The sequence below is a fragment of the Neovison vison genome, chromosome 3 (genome assembly GCF_020171115.1).
Source record: "Neovison vison isolate M4711 chromosome 3, ASM_NN_V1, whole genome shotgun sequence".
NCBI lineage: Eukaryota > Metazoa > Chordata > Mammalia > Carnivora > Mustelidae > Neogale > Neogale vison.
In genome coordinates this window covers 29638726-29658878 of record NC_058093.1, presented here as the reverse complement: position 1 = coordinate 29658878, position 20153 = coordinate 29638726, and the positions used below count along the sequence as shown (strand labels likewise).

Here is a 20153-nt window from a genome sequence, read left to right as displayed (position 1 = left end):
CAGGGGACATACAGACCCTCACCTCACAGGTGAGAAAACTATGGCCAGCTACAAAAAGAGGAAGAGGCCAAGGTCTCAGCCAGAAAATGCTAGAACCTTAGGTTCAAATGTACAAGATCTATGCTTGAGGGAGGACCGAAGGCAAAAGGATGGAGCCCCCATATCCGCCTTCCTCCTGACCAGCACCCAAAGGGCCTCCTGTCAGACCCAAGGTGGAGATGAGCCAAACGTGATCCCACATGCACGCAGGGAGACAAAGCAGGATCACCGCCACAGTGGAGATGGGGAACGCAGGGAGGAAGGAGAGAAAAGCCCCCCATGAGACCCACCCAACGAGGGCATCTGCCTTCCTCCCCTCACCCCGCTCCCCAACCAGCGGGAGCTCATGAGCACAAATTCTTTCTTAACGCTGAAGAGTGGAGGCTTGGGAGACCCAAGGACAGGGCTTCGGATCACGATCAGCCCCCAACTGGCCCTCTGCTCCTAGAACTGAGCACCCCAACAGCGTAGGCACTAGGCCCCTGAGACTACTTACACGCATCTTCATTAAAACATAAAGAAAAGAAAAATCCAGTGCCCGTGATCGAAATAGCCACACTTCAGGAGCTCAACAGCCACACGTGGCTAATGGCTACCATACGGGACTAGGTGCATCTGGAACATTTCCCTCATGGCAAAAAGTTCTACTGATCAGCATTTCTCTAACGCACTTTGCCGGGGCTTTCCAAGTCTCAGCTCGCTTGTGTGTAATGTGGGCATAACAACAGAACCCGGGCAGGAGTAAATGTGGTAAGGCAAGCGACACAGGGTTGGGTACGCAGGGAGCGCTCAGGAAATGCCCATCTATGTCCTCCTCTTCCGCCACCACCTGACGCATTTCCAGCACCGCCAATCACCTGCTGCTTACAACGTTCCTAGGCCGGTTATAGCTGCTCAGTAAAGGTGGCGGGCCTTGGGCTAGCTCTATGTCGCTTCATTCTCCATGTTTATGTCTTCCTATCTGTAAAATGGGTGTATCACCACCTATCATCTCCTTCTCCAAGGGACAGATATGGGACGATGTGGCCAAATAAGAGAAGAGGTGTGGAAGGACACCGCCCAGAGAGCTGTAGAAGCTGGCAGCCAGGCCATATCAGTAAATGTCGTGTGACCGACGTGGGTAGTTAAGAATGCTCAGCTTCAGGTAAGCATACCTCTCACTCTCCCCAGCCACCCGCCCCAACACACATACCCCCTTTGGGAGAACGACTGTGGCTGCAGCAGAAGTCCTCAGGGGGCTGGCTGGGGCAGGCTGGGGCAGGCTGGAAGGGGCCCCGGGGCAGGGGGGATGAGAACCAGATGCTGCCCTCCAATGCCTGACCAACTACGCTGTCTAGTTACCCATGGTTCCCAACCAGGAATTGAGCTCTGGGAGCTCTCCAAAGCACACCCTTTGGGGGTGGGCACTGTGCAGCCAGGCCTGGTTGCCAGGGCCATAGGGTGGGTGGGGGGTTAAGGAATAAGAAAGGGAGGTGGTTCCAGAAGACCTCTTCCTATCAGACACTACACACTCCCTCCCTCGTCTGACTCCCCCGCCTTCCTGCCTGCCCCCCACTACCCCCCCTGCAGCCACAGGGCCACACTGCCTGACACCCTTTCTTATTCCCACCCCCTCACTCCACACACAGTGCAGGCCTGAGACCCCCGCCCTGGCCAAATGTTTGTGCCACCCCCTGGTTCCGCCCACTCTGCTGCTCTCCAGGTCCACTGGCCCTTGTCCAACCGTGCCGGACCAAACAGTGCCTTGTAGGGGAAGAAAGTCTGCTTCCGCCAAGAGAGCCCTGAGGCGGAGTCAGGATGACTTATGGGGGCTGCTCTCTGGGGGCAAAGCCCAGTGCCACAGACTAATGTGGCTCCCCAGGGTGGGTGGGGTTGCGGGGAGACACAGACATGCCACACTGGGCTGAGGACCCAAAGGCTGGGAGATATGGAAAAACTGGGGCCGCGGGCCTAGCAAAAGCAGGGGAGGAATCCCTAAGACAGTCTGAAGAATGGGCAGAAAAGGAAAAGGCAGATTTCTGGAGTCTCGTGGAAACCTGGGCACAATGGCACCTGTTAATAACACTAACAGCTAACATTTGCCTACTGCTTTACATAAAGCCTGCTCACCCATTTGCTTTTGTTCATGAGGCGGTAGAATCACACAAAGGAGGAAACTGAAAGGCAGGGAGGTTGAGTACGACAAACACAGAGCTCCCAGTCAAGTCCGGACAGCAGCCTTGCCCCAAGCCTTCTTCCCAACCTTAAAAGGCTCCCAGTGGCCACAGGCCGGTATCGGGACACCCCCCCATCCTCCTTGCCAGATCTCAGCCCAAGCCAGATACTGACCAGAGTCCTGGAGCTAGCCCCAGGCCCCCTGAGGAGAGCTGGGAGCTGAGTCACAGGCCAGATCCCAGAGGTGACAGAAGGACAGAAGCACGCGTGGAGGGCCAGCATGAATCAGCGCGGTGGGAGGGGCGAGGAAAAGGAGAATGTCTGAAACACCGGCTCCTGGGAGGGGTATGTGAGCTAAGGAAGGCTTGCTATTCTGCAGAGCCAGATGGGCACAAACAAAAGAATAAAATGCAGGACGGGGGCTTAGGGTAGATAGCACCAAAATCACCCTTATGGCAAAGGTCCAAAAGTCCTGGGCCCACAGCAAGACAGGCTCAGCAAGCGGTCTCCTTTCGTGTCCAGTGAAAGGGACCGAGCAGCATGTGCTGTTGGGCGTGCTGTCCCACACCCAGCGCCTCCTGCTGCCTCTCTACACCCCGATGGCCTTCGGGGCCCCTGCTCCTCTCAACCCAGCACCCCATAAATCTGACCCATGGCTTGATGCTCCTCTGCCCTGCACTGTCCTCCAACCCAGGTCCTCTGATCTAGCTTGATGACCCAGTGCTAATATCCTGGAGGGTTGAGTCTGTGTCTTTTCCTTCTGGACAGCCTCCCCAACCCAGCCTCACCTTCCCTGCCCCCACTGCCCAGGGTCAGCACACTGTCAGACCCAGCAACCTGAATGGGCAGAACTAGCCATGCCCACTGACACCCATCCAGCCCTACCCTGAACCTGAAAGAAACTGGGCTTACACCCAAAGGAAGCAGTCCAACACCAAGTGAGGGCTTTCGTAAAAATAGAAAGCAAGGCGGCCTCAGCCACGGCCATCTCCAGCGAGGTTCTCTCAGCGTCCCTGTCTTGTAGGGCTTTGGGTTCAACAGAAGGACCAAGGGCGTGGAGAAGGGTTGTGGCACTTAAAAGCATCCTTTTTGCTTGGCGGGGAGGGGGTACTGTTCTAGAGGAAATGACCTCAGAAGGCTCCTGATGGCTTTTAAGCCCTTTGAGCTGGGAGAGTCTTTTTCTCAGAGACTCAAGGATAATTTGCTTTCCCCATAGGACATTTTTAGGGAAATGCCAAGGGAGGATGGCATTTAGAGGATATGTGAAGACAAATTTCAGCGACTTCATGAATTGGCCAGCCTTGTGTGTGCCTTTGGGAATCTGGCCCGGGCTCCAAGGCCAGGCCACTTACAATGCTTCCAGCAGAGCAGCCGACATGTGAGAACAGATGATGCCCCCTGGCCCAGAGCCTGAGCTCTAGGTTTGGGAGAGGGAAGGGTCGAAGTTCATCCCACCCGGGGCCCCGGGCTCACAGGCTCCCTACCAGGTCTCACGGCCAGCACGGCGGCACAGCTGGCCTGCCCCAGCTCGTTGGTGGCGGTGGCTGTGTAACTCCCGGCATCAGCCGCCCGGGCCTCCCTGAGCAGCAAGGTGTGCCGCTCGCCCTCCGCCCGGATGAGAAGGCGGCCATCACTGCGCAGCGCGGACCCATCCTTCTGCCAGGACACTGTGGGGAAGGAGCGGGATGACTGGTGGCCATGGTCCACAGTAGTCCACTGGGGGCAAATCTCCCCTCCCCCTCCACAGAGCCCAAACCACTCCGTTCCCTACCCTAGGGAATCCTGAGGGCTCCCCCACCTCATTCACAGAAGCCCAGGTCTGCCCTCCCCTCTCCCGGGGGATTCTGGGAAAGCTCTCCTAACACACACACACATACACACACACACACACACACACACACACACAGCCCCATGGAGCAAATGTCCCTCCTCCCCTACCCTCTCCTCCAAGGACTGAGAGGGAGACCTCCCACTCCCTGTCTCAACCTCAGCCTGGGCCCAGCCCCAGAGCTCACCTTGGGGCAGGGGATTGGCAGTGATGATACACTTGAGCAGCACGTCTGACCCTGGGGCCGCCACCACATTCTGCAGGGGGATCTCAAACACGGGGGCCTCGAGGGGCTCTTCCCCAGCAGACACATATGAGTCATCTGAAGACTCTGCCGGAGACATGGGTAACAGGGTAAGGGGACAAGGTCCCTGTGGGGATGACTCAGGGAGAAAGGGGATAATGGTATCCTTGGATCTTAGAAAGCCAGAGAGAAGGGCTTCTAGAAGGTGGGGGCTGGGGGATCAAGGGGTCTCTCTCCTGAATGTCCTGAGACAGGGAAGAAAAGACAGAAGCAGTGGGCAGCGGGGTGGTTCTCAAACAGGCAGCCAGGACTCCATGTTAGTTTGGCTTCCCAACCTCAGCCATGGTCACTGCTGTTTGTGGTGGAAGGCCCAGACTGTGTCATGCCTGTCTTTATACAAATCAGTCACTGCGTAGATCAGGCCCTGTTTTATGGAAGTGCTCTTAGAACAGCACAAGATGTTACCAGATTCCAAAGAGACAGTACAAGCTAACAGTGACCGAAGCCTTAAGCGGTTAACACCGCTGTCACAGGGCAAACACTGGGTAAGTTGTCATATTAGTGATGCCACTGGATTCAAAAGAGGGAGCAGCAGGTGTGTCCGGGAGCCGTCTGAGAGCCTCATGAATGGGCTTTGATTCCATCCGTGCACCAAGCAGTAACACCGCGCCCACGGCATGCTAAGCTTGTCTGAGTACCAGGGAGACAGCCAGACATAAGAAGCGTTTACAGGAAGCTCGTGCAAACAAAGGTATCCTGAAACTCCACTGTAGTGGACCCCTCTGGGCGCTTTCCACCCCTGACGTTCTCTAAGCCAGACGAGGTACAGTCTGGTAGATGGCCAGAAGAGCAGTGAGAATCCCAACTAAGCTGTTTTCCAGCTCCGTAACCTTGGACAAATTAGATAACATCTCTGCGCCTCTCTTTCGTTATCTGGAAGATGGAGCTGATAAGTAATACCCAACCTCTTGCAGAGCAGGCAACCAAGTTAAAATAGAACCCCAAAGCCCGGTTCATGCAATGCCTGTGTTGTGGGGTACAATAATGTGGCTACTAGGATGAGGAACATGTACCTAATTATCTCTAAAAACGTTGAGATGATACTCCACGAAAAAGAAATAGAATAACTCCTTCCATGAAAAATATAATGACGAAAAACCCAGGGTGGTAAGTGCAATGAGAGACCCTGACCAGGTGTCCTGGGTGCAGCGAGCAGAGGCCTCTGCCTCCATCCAGGAGCAGATCCTGAGCTGGAGTTCAGTGTAAGCAGTTAGGTGCAGGGGAGCATTCTTGCTGTTGGCCACCGTCCCCAGGAAGACTAGGACACGACACACAGGCTGGCATGTGCCTACAGTCAGCACAGCCATACAAGGACTCAAGGATGGGGGAGAGGCTAGCTTGAAAGACTGGGTCCAACAGTCATGGCCATGGATGGGTCAGGGGACAGTACTGGGCTGAGTTGGCTGGACCACAGCTCGCCTCTCCTGGGGACCTGACCTCAATTACTTACTGAGATGGATTTCCGTCTCTTCCCACACAGAGGGGTAGGATTCCTTAGGTTTCCACCACCGCCTCCCACCTGGGTTAGATCCTTGCCCCTGCAGCCCCATGGACCCAGGGCACCTAAGCAAGCATCTGGGCACCTTTCTTTGGTCAGGTCTCAGCTCCACTCAGCCTCCACCAAAACACACTTGCATACTGCCTCACCAGCCAGCAGGTTCTAGCACAAGGACTTTCACAATCCGTCACTCAAACTGAAACCCAGGTCTGTAGCTTCCCGGTAAAACCGCACCCTCACAACGCCCAAAACGCCCTCCCACCCTGCTCTCCGCACCTTCTCGGCCCTCGCCGAGGCCTTACCCAGCTCAGGTGAGGTGGGCCGGGCCCGACGACCTCTGCCCTGGCCGCGGGGACCGCGGCGATCCCAGGCCCCCCAAGGACCATCCTCCTCCGGCCCTCTGCGCAGCCTCTTCTCAGCCTCAGGCCCCGCCCTGTTCTTCTCCAAGGTCTGAGGCACAGCAGCGCCCTCCTGGCCGGGTACAGCCCAGGGCAGGAAGCGCACCGCCTGCGCTGGGGGCTCACGCTTTCGACCCGGGGGTGCTCTCGTCCTGGCCTCAGGGGGGTCAGTGGTGGCAGGGGGCGGCACGGGGCTCCGGCACTCTTGGATGGCTCTGCCCCGGGTCAGCGGGAACTGGTCCCGGCGCCTAACCTCCTGCTGCGGGCCTTCCCCCAGCTCCGTCCTGCCCGCCGGCCCGCGGCTCCTGGGCCGCCCCTGCTCGTCCCTGGGTTTCCCCACGACGCTCGGAGGAGGCGGCTGGGGAGCGGCGGCGGCGGCGGGGCTCTCGGCCCGAGGGGTCTTGGGGGTGGAAGGCCGGGAGAAAAGTGGGAGCTCGCCAGGCTCTCGAGGGGACGGGGCGCGCTGCAGCGTGGCACGCAGGGACTCGTGAGAGCGCACCAGTTCCTCCCTCGACGTGGAGCGACGGATGCGGCCCAGCTCCTGGGCGAAGCGCAGCTCAAGGTCGGAGGCCGGGCTGCGCTGCCGTGTGCGCTCGTCCAGCGAGGCCGCCTTCTGCTGGAACAGGCGGCGCCTCTCGGCCACGCTGCCCGTGGCCCGCAGCTCCTCCTGGGAGGTCCCAGGTGTGCCCCAGGGCGCTCCGCCCTCGGATTTGGGCTGCTCCAGCGAGCGGGCCTTGCGCAGGGGCACCCATGGCCGCAGGGGTGCCGGCGGCGAGTCGCTGCGCTCCAGGCTGCGCCGTCGCTCCTCGAAGAACTGCAGCTTGTCCAGGATGCGGGAGCCGGCGCGCACCAGCCTGGGCGAGCGGCCCAGTGCCGAGAGGCGGCCCGAGGCCTCGCTCAGTGGCGTCTGGGGCCGGGACTCCGCGGTGCCCGCCAGCGAGGGCCCCGACGACTTGGACTTTTTCCCTCTCTTGTCTTCGGCGGTGGCGTCCTCGGGCGGCACCGGCTCCTGCGTGCGCCGGTGGGGTGATGTGGGGGTGGCCGGGGGCTGGGCGCTGGGTCCGGGCGGGGGCCGCTTACCCACCCGAGGGGACGGTGGGGGCAGCAGTGCGGATTTGGAGGGAGGCGGTAGGGCGGGGCGACGGGGGGCTTCACTGGCCGGCTGAGGCTGAAGATCAGGCTCCTCCCTGTGCAAGCCGCTCTGAGGGACACTGCTGCAGAACCAAGACGAAGAGGGGTAGAAGATTTAGGGCTCGCCCCTCCCAGACCTTCAGCTCGTGATAGGATTTGGACGGTGGGGCATGCTGGGAAGGCTTGGGGGTGACATGGGTCAGACCGGCTCCCCCTCCCCACCCACCAGAGTAAGGAACAGCCAGAGCAGGTGCTGGGGAGAGGCTGGCAGCCCTGGCACCAGAAGACTGGGCTGGAAGCTGGGCCCAAGTACAGACTCAGCCCCCAGGGCTCTGGCCAGCCCCCTCCCCCCAGCCCCAGAAGCTGGGAAACAGCAGAAAGACAACAGCGAGGTGAGAGAGAAAAGAATGAGCTTAGGACCCAAACGAGAGGAAAGGGTGGGGGGGTAGATGGGGAGGGGCCCTCTCAGGAATGCAGCCTCCCCCTCATTCCTGCCCCCAGCTGGCCCCCACAGCCCTGTCCAGCCTCAGCAGGACACACCCCTAGAAGAACAGGCAGTCCCTTCTGGGAGCCACGCCCTATCTCAGGGACTACCTAGCCCCTCACCAGCGCTCCCAGAACACAGCAGGTGGCAGCTGAGGTCCCTGGGGTGGGAGTAGAAGAACCAGGTTCCCCTTCCATCTGCCCCCACTACAGGCCTTTGACTTGGTCCTGCTTCTGGGAAAATTAACTTGAGTCCTTTGAAACCATCCTACCATCTCTGCCCGACTCGCTGCCCACCCCCCAGCTCAGAAGCTCCCCAAAGGGGTATGCTCAGAAATAACTCAGCTCAGAAATAACTACTGCGTGGGCCTGAAGAAGGGGTGTGGGAGAAGAGGAAGAGGGAAGAAACTGGTCAGCTCAGAGTACCCCTCTCCCCCACAGAGCTTTCCTGCCCAAGAGCTGGGCCTCAGTTTTCCCCTCTGGACTCTTGGGGGACACATCAAGCAGAAAGATGAGCCAGGAAAGGAATCTGAGATATTAACATCATACCTGACACATTAGGAAGAGCTTAATGAATCAGGAAATGGCTCACTGAATCCTTACTGGGGGCCAGGCGTGTACTAAAGGCTTAAAATGCATTCCCTCCCGGTATCCTCCCAACAGTCCTCTGAGCTAGGAGCGCTCTCCGCTTACAGATGAAGAAACTGAGGCTCAAGACGTAAATTGCCTCACCAAGGTGATCCAGCTAGGAAATGGCTGGTGCCAGGATCAACACCCAGGCAGTCTGACTCCTGAGCCCTTTTTCCTTCCAAGTGTCTAGGATTCTGAGGTCACGGAAGGCACGAGAAATAGGGTACTGGCCACAGCAGAAGTTCTAGGGGTGCCTGAGTGGAAGGCCATTTCGGATTACATGCATACACCCGGCCCCTGCAGGCCCCACCGCTGAGTAGGGGGAGAGGGGTAGGGGTAGAGTGGCAATCCACAGTGCCCTGAGGGAACAGAACCTCAACCAGCCACCTGAGGGGAGGCAGAGTCTACTCTGGGGGAAGGACAGTAGAGTCCCCGAGGATTGGCCTCTGGGAACTGGATGAGGCTCCTAGAGAAATCTGAGGGAAATTGGGGACAGCAGCGGAGGCCTCTTGCCAGCAGTTCCGAGCCCTGGGCCAGCCTCTGTACCAGAGACATCACTAAGGAAATGGGTTCCTCAGAAGTTGCCATAGCAACTCCAGGCTCAGGCTGAGGCCTGGCAAAGGAAAGCAGGGAAGGAAAAGGCCAGTCCAGGGCTCAGCAGCGCCTGGTTCCTGTGAACCAGATAAAGCCAGGGAGCCTCCCCTGCCCCAGACCTCTCCCTTGCCTACCACTAGCCACCGCAACCACCTCCAAAACAGCCTCCCTGCCCTGCCCCCCAAGGCTCCTTCCTTCTCCTCCATGATGAGGAGATGGTCCCTCCCCCACGCACCCATACCCACCACAAGTTAGGTCCCTCTCAGCTCCCCAAATGTCCCCCAATACCTCCATCATCAGCCACTCCCCTCTTCTACTATAGCACTCCCTCCTGTATCTGCCAGCCCCCAAATCTCCAAAAATGGCTCCGACGCCTCACTCCAACACCTCCGGCTCAGGGCTCCTTGCCACCCCCTGCCAGGACAATCTTCACCCCCCCCAACCCCGCCCCTGCACAGGCATTTCCCACCAGGCCCTCACATGCTCCCTGCCTGCATCACTCCCAGCCCTCTGCCTCCACCCCAGCCCCCTGACTCCAGCCCTCTCTGCCCGCCCCTGCCTCTGCCACCCACACAGCCGACTGGATCCTGCTTGCCCAGGCCCCTGGCCCCAGCTACTCCCTGACCACCTCACTCTCTTCTCTCTCCCGGCCGCGCTCTTGCTCCCTTGCTCTCCTGCTCTCTCGGGAGCTGCCTTGCAGAGAGGTTCCGTTCCTCCCAGAAAAAAGGCCCACATGGGAACAGGAATGTGCAGAGAGAAGAAAAGGCAGCAGCTGCTGAGACAGCAGGCACGGAGGGGGCCCTAGTGGTGGTGGTGGGGTGGGGGGAATCCTGGGGACAACTGGAGCCTGAATGGGCGAGGTAGGAGAGGGCCCCTGGGAAAGTGGAGATCTTGGAGGGGATGAGGAAGGGACAGAGGGGTCCACGAGACCATGGTGATGGCACAGGGAGCCAGGACAGGTGGGAGCAGGAGGCTGTGGGTGGTGACGGCACAGGAGGAGGGAGGCTGCGGTGTGGGAGGACAGAGTAGGTAGCTGGGGCCGGGGTGGCAGCAGGGGCGGTGAAGTGCACAGAGGGATAGAGGGACGGATGGTGCAGGGGAGAGAGGTGTGGAGGCCGACGGAGCGGTGAGGGGCAGTGCAGGATGGCGCGGTGAGGTGGAAGAGCGCGGGCCCGGGGAAGGCCGTTACTTACACGTGAACGGAGAGCGCCCGTCCTCTGTACAGACTGAATGCGCTGCCATACAGGTCACTGGCCACCGAAAGGCTATCCTCTGACCCCCAGCTTGCGCCCACCAGATTAGCTCGAGACGCCCGCACCAGCGGCTCCACCCCCAGGTGCCGTGGCCCGGCCCCGGTTGCCTGTGCTTGCCTTGGGCTGCCCGGGGGGCGGCGGGTGCCACCCCTGCTGCCCGCTTCCTGCTCCAAGACCGTCTGCCCGCTGCCCCACCAGCTCACTTGCTCCTCTGAGGTGCCTGTCACGGAGGTCGGGGGTGTGTCCAGGGAGGTGCCCACCAGGGTGTCGGAGCCCCCTAGAGAGAGGAGCAGGGTGAAGCCCAGGCACCTCCCCGGGGAAGCCCGCCTGCCTGCATTTAGAGCAGCCCAGAGAGCTCACCTGTGGGGGTGCTGAAGTCCCCGTCATCCCGAAGCTCCAGGCGCTGGGTCCCCTGCACATCGCTGATGTCATCCTCGCCCGTCTCCGAGTCTGGAGAAGAAGGGGTCTGTGTGGGCAGGGCCCTCCTCCCTCCGACTCCAACTCTTCCCTGTGTCTCCTCCTGCCTCCCCCGCAGCAGGCTCCATCTTACCACCACCAGCGGGGGCTGCCACACCTCTCTTCCCCCCTCTTTTACCCACCTCATACCCCGGCCCAGCTGGGGTTACTCAGGCCAGTCCCGTGGCTTCACCTAGGGGTCTCTGGCGACTCACCCCTGCCTCCTTGGCCCTGAAAACCACCTGCCACTGCCCCTCCCAGCCAATTACTAGATTACCAGAGTCTCAGCCCTCCCCAGCCTCGCCTGTCAGAGATAGTGTAGGTTCCTGTACAGCCCCCAAATAACAAGATCCTAGGTTCCAAGGCTCTAAATTTTGGGTTCCGGTACCCCAGGAACAAAAGGGAGTCACCTCAGAGTCCTACGGTCAGGGCACTGGGCCAACTGCTGGGCCGGCCCGTCCTCCACCCCGAACCAGCAGGAATGCATCAGGACGCAGCTGAGGCAGGGTGAGGAGAGGCCGGGGTCGGGCAGGGAGGTGGGGGGAGTGGAGGGCTAGGGCCAGGGCCAGTTTCCTACCGTAACTTTGCTTTCTGCAGGAGCGGAAAACTTCGCTTCCATAGGAGCAGCAGGAGAGAGACATGGACAGACTGTTATCAGAGCGTTTGTGGGGCAGGGCATGGTGGGTAGACAGGACAAAGGGGGCATGAGGGTACCCAGTGTCCAGAAATGCCCTGTGAGGATGGGGCAGGGGAAGGGAGACACCTGGAATGGGCAGAGCATCTCCAGTCTTGACAGCCTGCAGGCTCCCACTGTGCCCAGCTGGGGAGCACACATGCTTTTTGGCTGGTGATTCCAACTACCCTAGCCATTCTATACCCTTGGCACACTCACTGCTGCCCCTGGCCACATGTGCATACGTACACACACACACACGCACACGCGCACACACACACACATGCACATCTACTTGTGGTCAGGCCACTCGCAGACCCAGGCCACCCATTAGGGGTCAGGCCCACTCTCTCTTAAAATATTTGCATTGTGCTTTGACCCTTCTTAGCAAACTGCCCCCAAACTGCCTCATGATGGGACTAGTACTCTCTTCCTAATCCTTTTCTTCTACTGCTGAATGGGCCTCAAAAGTGCCCAGTGATTAGGCTACGCCAAGTTTCCTTGGCCTATTTCCTAGCAGGTTCTGTGCCTCAGTTTCTCTATGAGTGCCATGACAAGCAGGAGCCATGTGCTGGGTTCCAAAGCATGGCAGTGAGCTCATCTCCACTTGGTCACACAGATGGAGCACCCTGAGTCAAGGCCCATGGTGGGGTGTGCTAGTGACACCCCCCCCTCGACCCCCCTCCCCCTACAGCTACAGGGTACAAGGCACCCCCTTGAGTGAGTATGGATGTGTACTGGGGGAGCCCACATCTCATAGGCTGTCTTTAGGGCCTGGGCATGAGGCATGAAGAGACATGGACCAAGAGAAGGAGTGGGCATGGGCTAGAGCAGGTAGCCTGTGGTCCACGCACCATGGGTGAGTCGGCCAAAGGCCCGGCGGGAGTGGCCGGTTTTCTGAAAGAGAAAAGCCAGAATGAGTTGTTGAGAGGAAGGCTCACTCCTGCTGTCCCTTACCTCCCATCCAAACTCTGTATTAAACAGAAATTCATTCCAGGGGCTTGGAGAGGAGGAGGAAGGTAACGCACAGAGGTAATGCACAGCTTTCCCTGCAAGGAATGTCTCCACTCTTCCCTGCCTTTCAACCCTTCTAGCAGGAGCTCCAGGCTACCCAGCTTGGCTCTGGGGAGGAGCAGAGAAGGAAGAAGAGAGGACAGCAAAGCTTCGGGTCAAATGCCGGGTGTCCGACAGAGGCTCACAGGACTGGGGACCTGAGGGACACCCCAGAGTAGAAGCTAGAAGACAAGATAGCAGGCTGACTGCCGTGAAGGAAGAGATGGGGGTGGGGGGGGTGCTTGGATGACTGGGAGATGGAGGGATGAGGACACAGATTCCTGCTGGGGGAGGGGCGGATGGGGAGGACAGATACCTGAAATAGGTGTCAACCGGGCAGGGAGGGTGATGGGGGACCAGAGGGCAAGGTCCAACAAGGGCCAGAGCCTCACGAATGCAGAAAGGAGGCCTGGGTACGCGGAGAACAGGGCAGGGCTCCGGGAATTTATTGAGCTCTATCCCTGTGCGTGGCTTCCAGGAGCTCGGGAAGATAGAAGGCTCCAGACTGGGGGGCTGGGGAAAGCCGGGGCGGGGGGACGGGGTTGGATGGAGGAGAGGGGAGACCAGGTGGCAAAGAAGCCAGTGGACAACCCACGCCGAAGCTGCGGCGGGGGCCTCCCCGAGGGGTCGCGGGGGATTGCGGACGACGGGGCCTGGCTGCTGGGGGTGGTCTGCCCTTCCGTGCGGGGAGGGGCCGCCGCCCTCGGCACACTGGCCCGGGAGCCCCCCAGAGCGCGCCCGGCGGCTGCCCCTCAGCCGCTGGGTGGGGCGGGCGCGGCCTCGGCGCCCCCTCCCCCGGGGCCCGGCCGCGGTGACCCGCCCTCCCTTGGGGCGCCCAGCCCTTCCCGCCCCCTCCCGGCGCCGCCCGCCCCCGGAGCCCTCACCTGGAAACGCTTCTTCACCCACAGCTTCTTCATGGCGGGGGAGGGGGCCGCGCCGGCTGCCGGGCGAGGAGGGGACGGGCGGGGGCGGGGCGGAGTCGGAGGCGGGGCCGGGGGCGAGCAGGGGAGCGGGCGGGAGCCGGCGCCGGTGGCGGAAGGAGCCGCGGGGCCTCGGGAGCCCGGGCGGGGGGAAGACGGCGGCGGCGGCGGCGGCGGCGGCGTCTAGAGCCCGCCCCTCCCCCGCCGGCCTGCACCCCACCTGGCGCCCCTTCCCTGGCCTGTTCCCCTGCGACCTCCGGGGCGGCGCTCACCTGCCTCCGGGAACCCCCACCCTGCACCTGCCTCCTAGGCCCTGGGCACATGGGGAAACTGAGGCACAGAAGGGGGTGCAGCGGTCCCTATGAGAGTTCGGGCCACCCTCTCATTGGCAGCCTGACGCGGCCTTCACGCCATCCCCACTCGCTCCCCGCGGGGCCGCTCTGGAAGGTCAGCCGCATCTCGACTTGCTCACTCCACAAACATGCGCACACTACCCTGTGCCAGGCAGTACCGAACTCGTGGCGGCCGGAACACGCCGCAGGGCCACAGCACCGGGTGGGGGCGCCTAGGTCACAAACGGGACAAGGGCCCTGGTAGGAGGGAGCTCCGTGCTGAAAGCAACTGAGACTATGAAAACCCCCAGGCTCCTCAGGAGAGCCAGAGAGGGCCCTGGAGTTTCTCAATGGTAGGTCCTCCGTCCTTGCCCCCTGCCACACACACACACACACACACACACACACACACACACACACACCAGCTAAGATGCCCAGAGATTCTCCTACTAGCCACAAATATGACCCACCTTCTCACTCATGGGTGTGTATACTCACCAAACTCTATTTGTCCTCCTCCCGTTCGACACCGCACCACTGTGCACATTTTGCAACCCGAAACTCAATTCTCCCCTCCCCCTAACAATCATTATAACTAAGTTTCTTAAGCATTAACTGAGTGCCAGGCACTTTAAAAATGTTCCCCCAGGGGTGCCTGGGTGGCTCAGTCGGTTGGGCGGCTGCCTTCGGCTCAGGTCATGATCTCAGGGTCCTGGGATTGAGCCCCGCATCAGGCTCTCAGCACGGAGGGGAGCCTGCTCCCCCTCCCCCTCTGACTGCCTCTCTGCCTGCCTGTGTGCTCTGTCAAATAAATAAATTTTTTTAAAAATGTTCCCTCATTCACAACAACCTCTTAAGAACACTGAACTGCCTCCATTTAACTGACAAGTGACTAAGGCTCAGAGACAGCCTATCACTTAGCCAAAGCCACACAGGTTCTGTGTCTCCAACTGTCCTCTCCATCCAAGTCCTCATCCTAGCATACACAAGCAGTGCCACTAACTGTTAGCAGATTTTACTTGGCTTCTGAAGTTATGTGAGTTTATGGACCCCCCCCCTTTTAAGTTTAAAGGCATATCTTATACATTCTGGGTGCATACAGGTGGTCCTATTTCCCAGACCCCCAAAAGCAGATGTCACACGTACAGACACATGACTCAGGACGAGCACTGAGAGCGGACATGTGTGTGTCCATATCGGTTCCAGCCAGAGGACTCTGGACACCTTCAGGCGCTCTCCCTGCCCACCCCCCAATACGCCCACTCACAGATGGGGGAGCTGAGTGAGGAGAGGGGGTAACTTGAGCCCCTGTTCCCCAGGAGAATCCGAGGGGCTGGCACATTCCATAGCAAAAATAACCAATGGGCAGCGGGCGTGAGTGACGGGACAGCTGGGCCGAGGACAGGCCTGTGGGATTCTGTGTTCCTGCTCTGGGTCTGCACCGCTCACCCCCACTAGGCTGGCCTGGGGCATGCTTGCAGGGTGGGCCACCCCCAGCTGGCCCTAGATTGCCATCTTTTCCCCTCCGTGGCTGGACAGCTGTTCCCCTCTGCTATTTCCCCAAACCCAGACTCCCAATTTCTGCACCGCCAGCCTTTACCCTTCCAGAAAAAACCTATCTCATCATGCCAGGCCTGATCTCTCACACAGACCTTCCTCTGAGCCAGGTGAACCCACTCCCCTTCTCTTTGCATCCTTTCTTTCTTGCCTGGAAAGTCCAATTTCTCCCTTCCCCCTTTTTGCTTATCTTGCTCTGCGTTTCTGACACACAGTAACATTTTTACTTATCATGTTTATTCCACGTTGTCTATCTCCTCTCACTAGGATGTGAGCTCTAGGAGGACAGGAACTTGAGGGATCCCCCTGCCCCATGTAGCCCCAGCACCTAGAGCAGTGACAGGCCCACAGTAGGCACTAGATAAAGGAGGAGGGAGTGGCAGAGCTGTGGGCGGCAGGGATAAGGATAGTAAATCTTCCTGGAACAGCTCATTCATCCAGCCATCCTCCCTCCTCCGTCCTGACCCAGAGCCTTTTCTAAGAAATAGCTGGAGAAGTGGCCATCTCGAGTGCCACTCAGGATCTTCCTGGGAGAGCCTGCCCTGGCTTCAGAAAAGTTCTCCTGCGTGGGCTTTGGCTACTTGGGGGCTTCTCTGCTCCTGTCCGCTGCTCCCACTCTGGCTCCTCCTCCCCTCCCTGATGAGGACTGGGCCTGAATGGATGGCAACGCTCTCCCTACCCACCCCAATTCCATACTCACTTTCCTCCTGGCTTTTCATCCAGACATACCAAGGTCTGGTGGAAAAAAGTAACTGCAGAATATCCCTCAGCACAGGCTCTGGTGCATACCCCCACCTTTTCCTTGCCCTCTCTCCCTGTCTTCAACCTTTCCTCTCCTCTTCATGGCCTCAAGTCCCCAGCATGGTTCATGCCTACCTGTTGACCTTTGGCCCTTCCGATTGCCACCAGAGTCTTCCAGAAGACTATGAAACATCCAGCTAACGAGGCAAGCACTGTCAGCTTGCCCCTTCTCTCAGCTGTGCCCTCTCCTCTTTACCGCCTGTCCTTTAAACCACCCCCCAGCCACACATGTCCCAAGTGTTGAGAGTGACACTTGTTCTGGTCACTTGATTTGCCCGCAGCTCCTCAGCCCGCACAGGTGGGAGTCTGATATCCTGAAGGAGATGAATGCCTGCCTACCTTGGAGACAGGGCCAGGAGATGGCTTCGGGGATATGGTTGGGAGAAGGATGGTTCATGATGAAAAATCCTTGCCTTAGTCTTCCCATTCTTCTCTTTCTGAGGACAGGCAACGTGGACCAGAACCCCTACAGTTCTGGCTCTGTCACCCCATTAGCCATGTGACCTCGGGTAAATTCCCTCTTGGGACTCCCATTTTCTCCTATGCATAACCATCACTACAGCAATCTGGGTTTAGAAGATTAAATAATGAAATGAGATGGGGTGCTGTACCCACATTAAGGATTCTCCAGGTAGCCCGCCCATCTTCTCTCTTCACTATTCCTATGCTTTCCTCATTTCTACACCCCATATCCCACTCTCCTGTGTCCCATCCTCCAGATTCTCCAGCCGGCAGCCCACCTGTCTTCTCAAGGCCCTGCCCTCCTCAAGCCAGGTTGATATCCCTCCATCCTTGAGCGAACATCTCAGGCTTCAGGACTGCCAGGAACCTTAGCATCACCGAGCCAGACAGCAATCCCAGCCAGGAAACTGCCTCCTTCTGCAGCCAGGGCCTGGCTGGGTTTCCTCGAGATCCCTGAAGTTCTCCTGCGGTGGATCCCAACTGAGAAAGTGTTCCATGAGTAAGTCTGAGCAACGCTGAGCTGCCTGTCCAGCTGCCCCTGACCAAGACCCAGAACTGGGCAGGTACTGGTTGAGGGGGAGGGGCAATAGGAAGAGGAGGAATCCAGGCTCACACAGTCAGTCCCCACCATCACCAAAGCAAAGCCCTGCCCTCCCCAAAATATGTGGGAGAGTTGTAGTAGTTAAATGCATAGTTCTTTGCGGTAGGACAGACCTCCTTCCATCCCCGCTCAGCCACCTTCTCTCTGTACTACAAGAATTGCCATTTAATCCTCTTTACCAGCTTCCCCAGGGGTGCTGTGGGACTTAAATGATATATCAGAAGATGTGATGGTATGTCACCTGCCACACAGTAGCGTGTAGTTATATTCATAAGCTAAGAATTATTACCAATTAGTAATAATTCTAAAACTGGTCTTGGGGCAAAGATTTCACCATTTGAGAAGTTCTCAAATGTAACTTGCTGTAGCGCAATCCTCTTGCTCTATTAACATGACTGTCAAAAGGCCCCAGATCCAGTCCTCATGACACCCAGGGTCCTTTCCTCTGCCCACGCCTCTCAAACATGCTATTCCTGCAAAGTAGCCTGGAGACTGCCTTTGTGGCCTCTGTCTGGATAGGCCCAGTGGCATTCAGCCCTGCCAACCATGTTACCCAGCTTACAGAGGGATGTAGAAAACACATCCTGCAGGAAACACAGCCTTGCTCGGGGGGAGGGGGTCCAGCCTCCTATCACTCTCCTTACTTTTGGGGACCCTAGCAGGTTAGGGGGCTCTCTTCCCAGAAAGAAGGCCTGGGCTACTGGCCATACAATGGACAGCTCCCCTCCTTTTCTTTTTCTCTCTCCTCCCTCCAGAATTCCTTGAGTAGGGTGGAAACCAGAAGGAATGGGTTCTTAATTCTGGGGGTGGCCATAACTAGCAATATGTCTTCTGGCAGATCCTCCTCCGTTCTGGACCACAGTGTCCTCACCTATGAAAGGACGCATTTGGAGCTGCGGTTCTCTGTGGTCATTTCAAGTTGAGACAAACATGGCACTCCTCAGGGCTTCCTTATCCTTCCCTAATATCTCTCTCCACGGGGCCCCTGGGTAGCTCAGTTGGGTCAGGGATCAGTGGGCTAAGCAGTTAAGTGTCTGCCTTCAGCTAAGCTCGAGATCCTGGGATCAAGGCCTGCACTGGGCTCCCTGATCAGCGGGGAGCCTACTTGTCCCTCTACCCCTCCCCCCGCTGCTCGTACTCGCTTTCAAATAAATAAAATCTTAAAAAAATAAATAAATGAAATTTTTTTTTAAATAAAATGAAATCTCTCTCCCCTAGACTGTATTCTCACCAATCTATCATATCCTTTGATTTGATTAATATTCTGTTTTCATTTCCCTTTGGCCGGAGAGGACAAGAGCTAAGATCCCCAAGGAGTCTGATCCTTCCTCAGCTCACAGCCCTGCCAGGATGGGTCCCTTCCCCGACTCCAGGATGGGACGGCCTGTACCTGGCCAAGTACAAAGCCGATTAATAAAAGCCAACCTTGACTCTCTCTGCCCCAGGCTTGGCCACAGGGATTCTGAGGAAGCAGCGCTGAAGATGGTGGGAGGGTGGGCAGTGTGGGGTGAGGGAGAGAGCAGAGGTGCTGACACACAGAGGCTGAGCCCCTGCCGCATCTCCTGACATTCTGCTTCTCCGCCCCTCCTTTCCCCTCCAGCTACGGAGGTCTATCCTCCTTGTGCCTTCTCCTCAGCCTCCAGGGATGTACCCCCACCAACGCCACCCAGCTGGAGTGAGAACTCTCTCTTGAAAACGCCTGGGACACACTCAGTGATCCCTAAGCTCTTTGCCAGCCATAGCCTACTCCCCCAGAATTCTGCTTCTCAAGACTCAGTCAGCCCAAGGCTCTGTCTGAGGCACTGTCTGAGGCCTACGGAACAACTGGCTGGCTCAGGGGCTGAGAAAATGAAAAAGGAAATGCAGATACTGACCCAAGGAGAATCTGCCCAGGGGGCCTGAGCCCCATACCAGCCCCAGCAGGACCCTCAGTACCAGGCCCAGTCTTGGTCCCTTCTCTTCTGCCTCAGATCTTCACCCATGAGGCTGGCACTGTACCCCGACATGGGGAGGGTCCCAAGCACCAGCCTGAGCATCCCCCTTTCCTGCCCTCTGAATCTCAGGCAGACATGGCCCATTGGTTTTCATACCATACTCCACAAACCCTCGTCCCTCAACTGTGTGTACCACCAGGCCTTTCCACAGCCTGCACAGGTACACACACACACTCATGCACACACACATATGCGCACACATGCACATAGCCCCCCCCATGCACACACACACAGGCTTCTTATGGATTCTCAAGCCCTCAAGCATGTGGATTCTCATACACACTGGGGAGCCCCCAGGCCTAGGTCCTCCTCCTGGTGCTCTGTACCCTCTTCATACTCATCTACCCTCTGGCTTCTTCCAACTAGCCTGGCGTGGATCACACCCACACGCCCCAGTGGAGCTCAGACCCACCCCTCAACATCGCAGTGGGACCCGGGGAGCTTGCCCCTCTTTCAGATGTGTGCAGCCCCATAACGTATCTCAATTCTAGGTTACCCGAGCTGATAAAGACAATTTTCTCCAGTCGATTTTCTCTCCCTACAGGGAAATGAGGAGGCCTTTCACTTCGGAATTCCAGAGAGGCCTTAGTGGGGGCTCAGGTATTTGCTTACCAAATGCTGACCCTTGACCTCTGACCTTCCTGTGAGGAGCCTCTCTACTTTGACACCCCTCCCTGCCCCCCCCCCCCAAAACACACACTTTCCTCTTGATTGGCACTTCTGAGTCTGCGGGGCCAGAAGCCAGAGCTCCTGGGAAGAGAGCTAGATGAACCGGCAACCTCCCCACGTGGCTCCTGCAGCCCTGGTCCCGGCTCTGAGCACCCCAGCCCACCAGACTCGCCGCCCTCCCCTCCCCTCCCCTCCCCCCACCTCCCCATTACCTCCGACCTCCAGCACCGTGAGAACAGCCTCACAGGAGGCCTGGCCCTGCTCATTCTGGGCCCTGCAGCTGTACACTCCGGCGTCCCGCGCCCCGCAGCTCCGCAGCCACA

The 20153-nt window shown here is 58.4% G+C and overlaps 1 protein-coding gene across 1 annotated transcript in view; it reads right to left on the bottom strand.

The window, feature by feature from the left end:
* Window positions 1-13411, bottom strand: part of SPEG (striated muscle enriched protein kinase) — a 48120-nt gene extending 34709 nt beyond the window's left edge. The window contains 7 exon segments of the mRNA XM_044241665.1: window positions 3678-3860; window positions 4209-4352; window positions 6126-7435; window positions 10253-10589; window positions 10673-10762; window positions 12296-12338; window positions 13379-13411. Of these exon segments, the coding sequence (XP_044097600.1) occupies window positions 3678-3860; window positions 4209-4352; window positions 6126-7435; window positions 10253-10589; window positions 10673-10762; window positions 12296-12338; window positions 13379-13411 (2140 nt within the window).
* Window positions 13412-20153: the final 6742 nt, after the last annotated feature.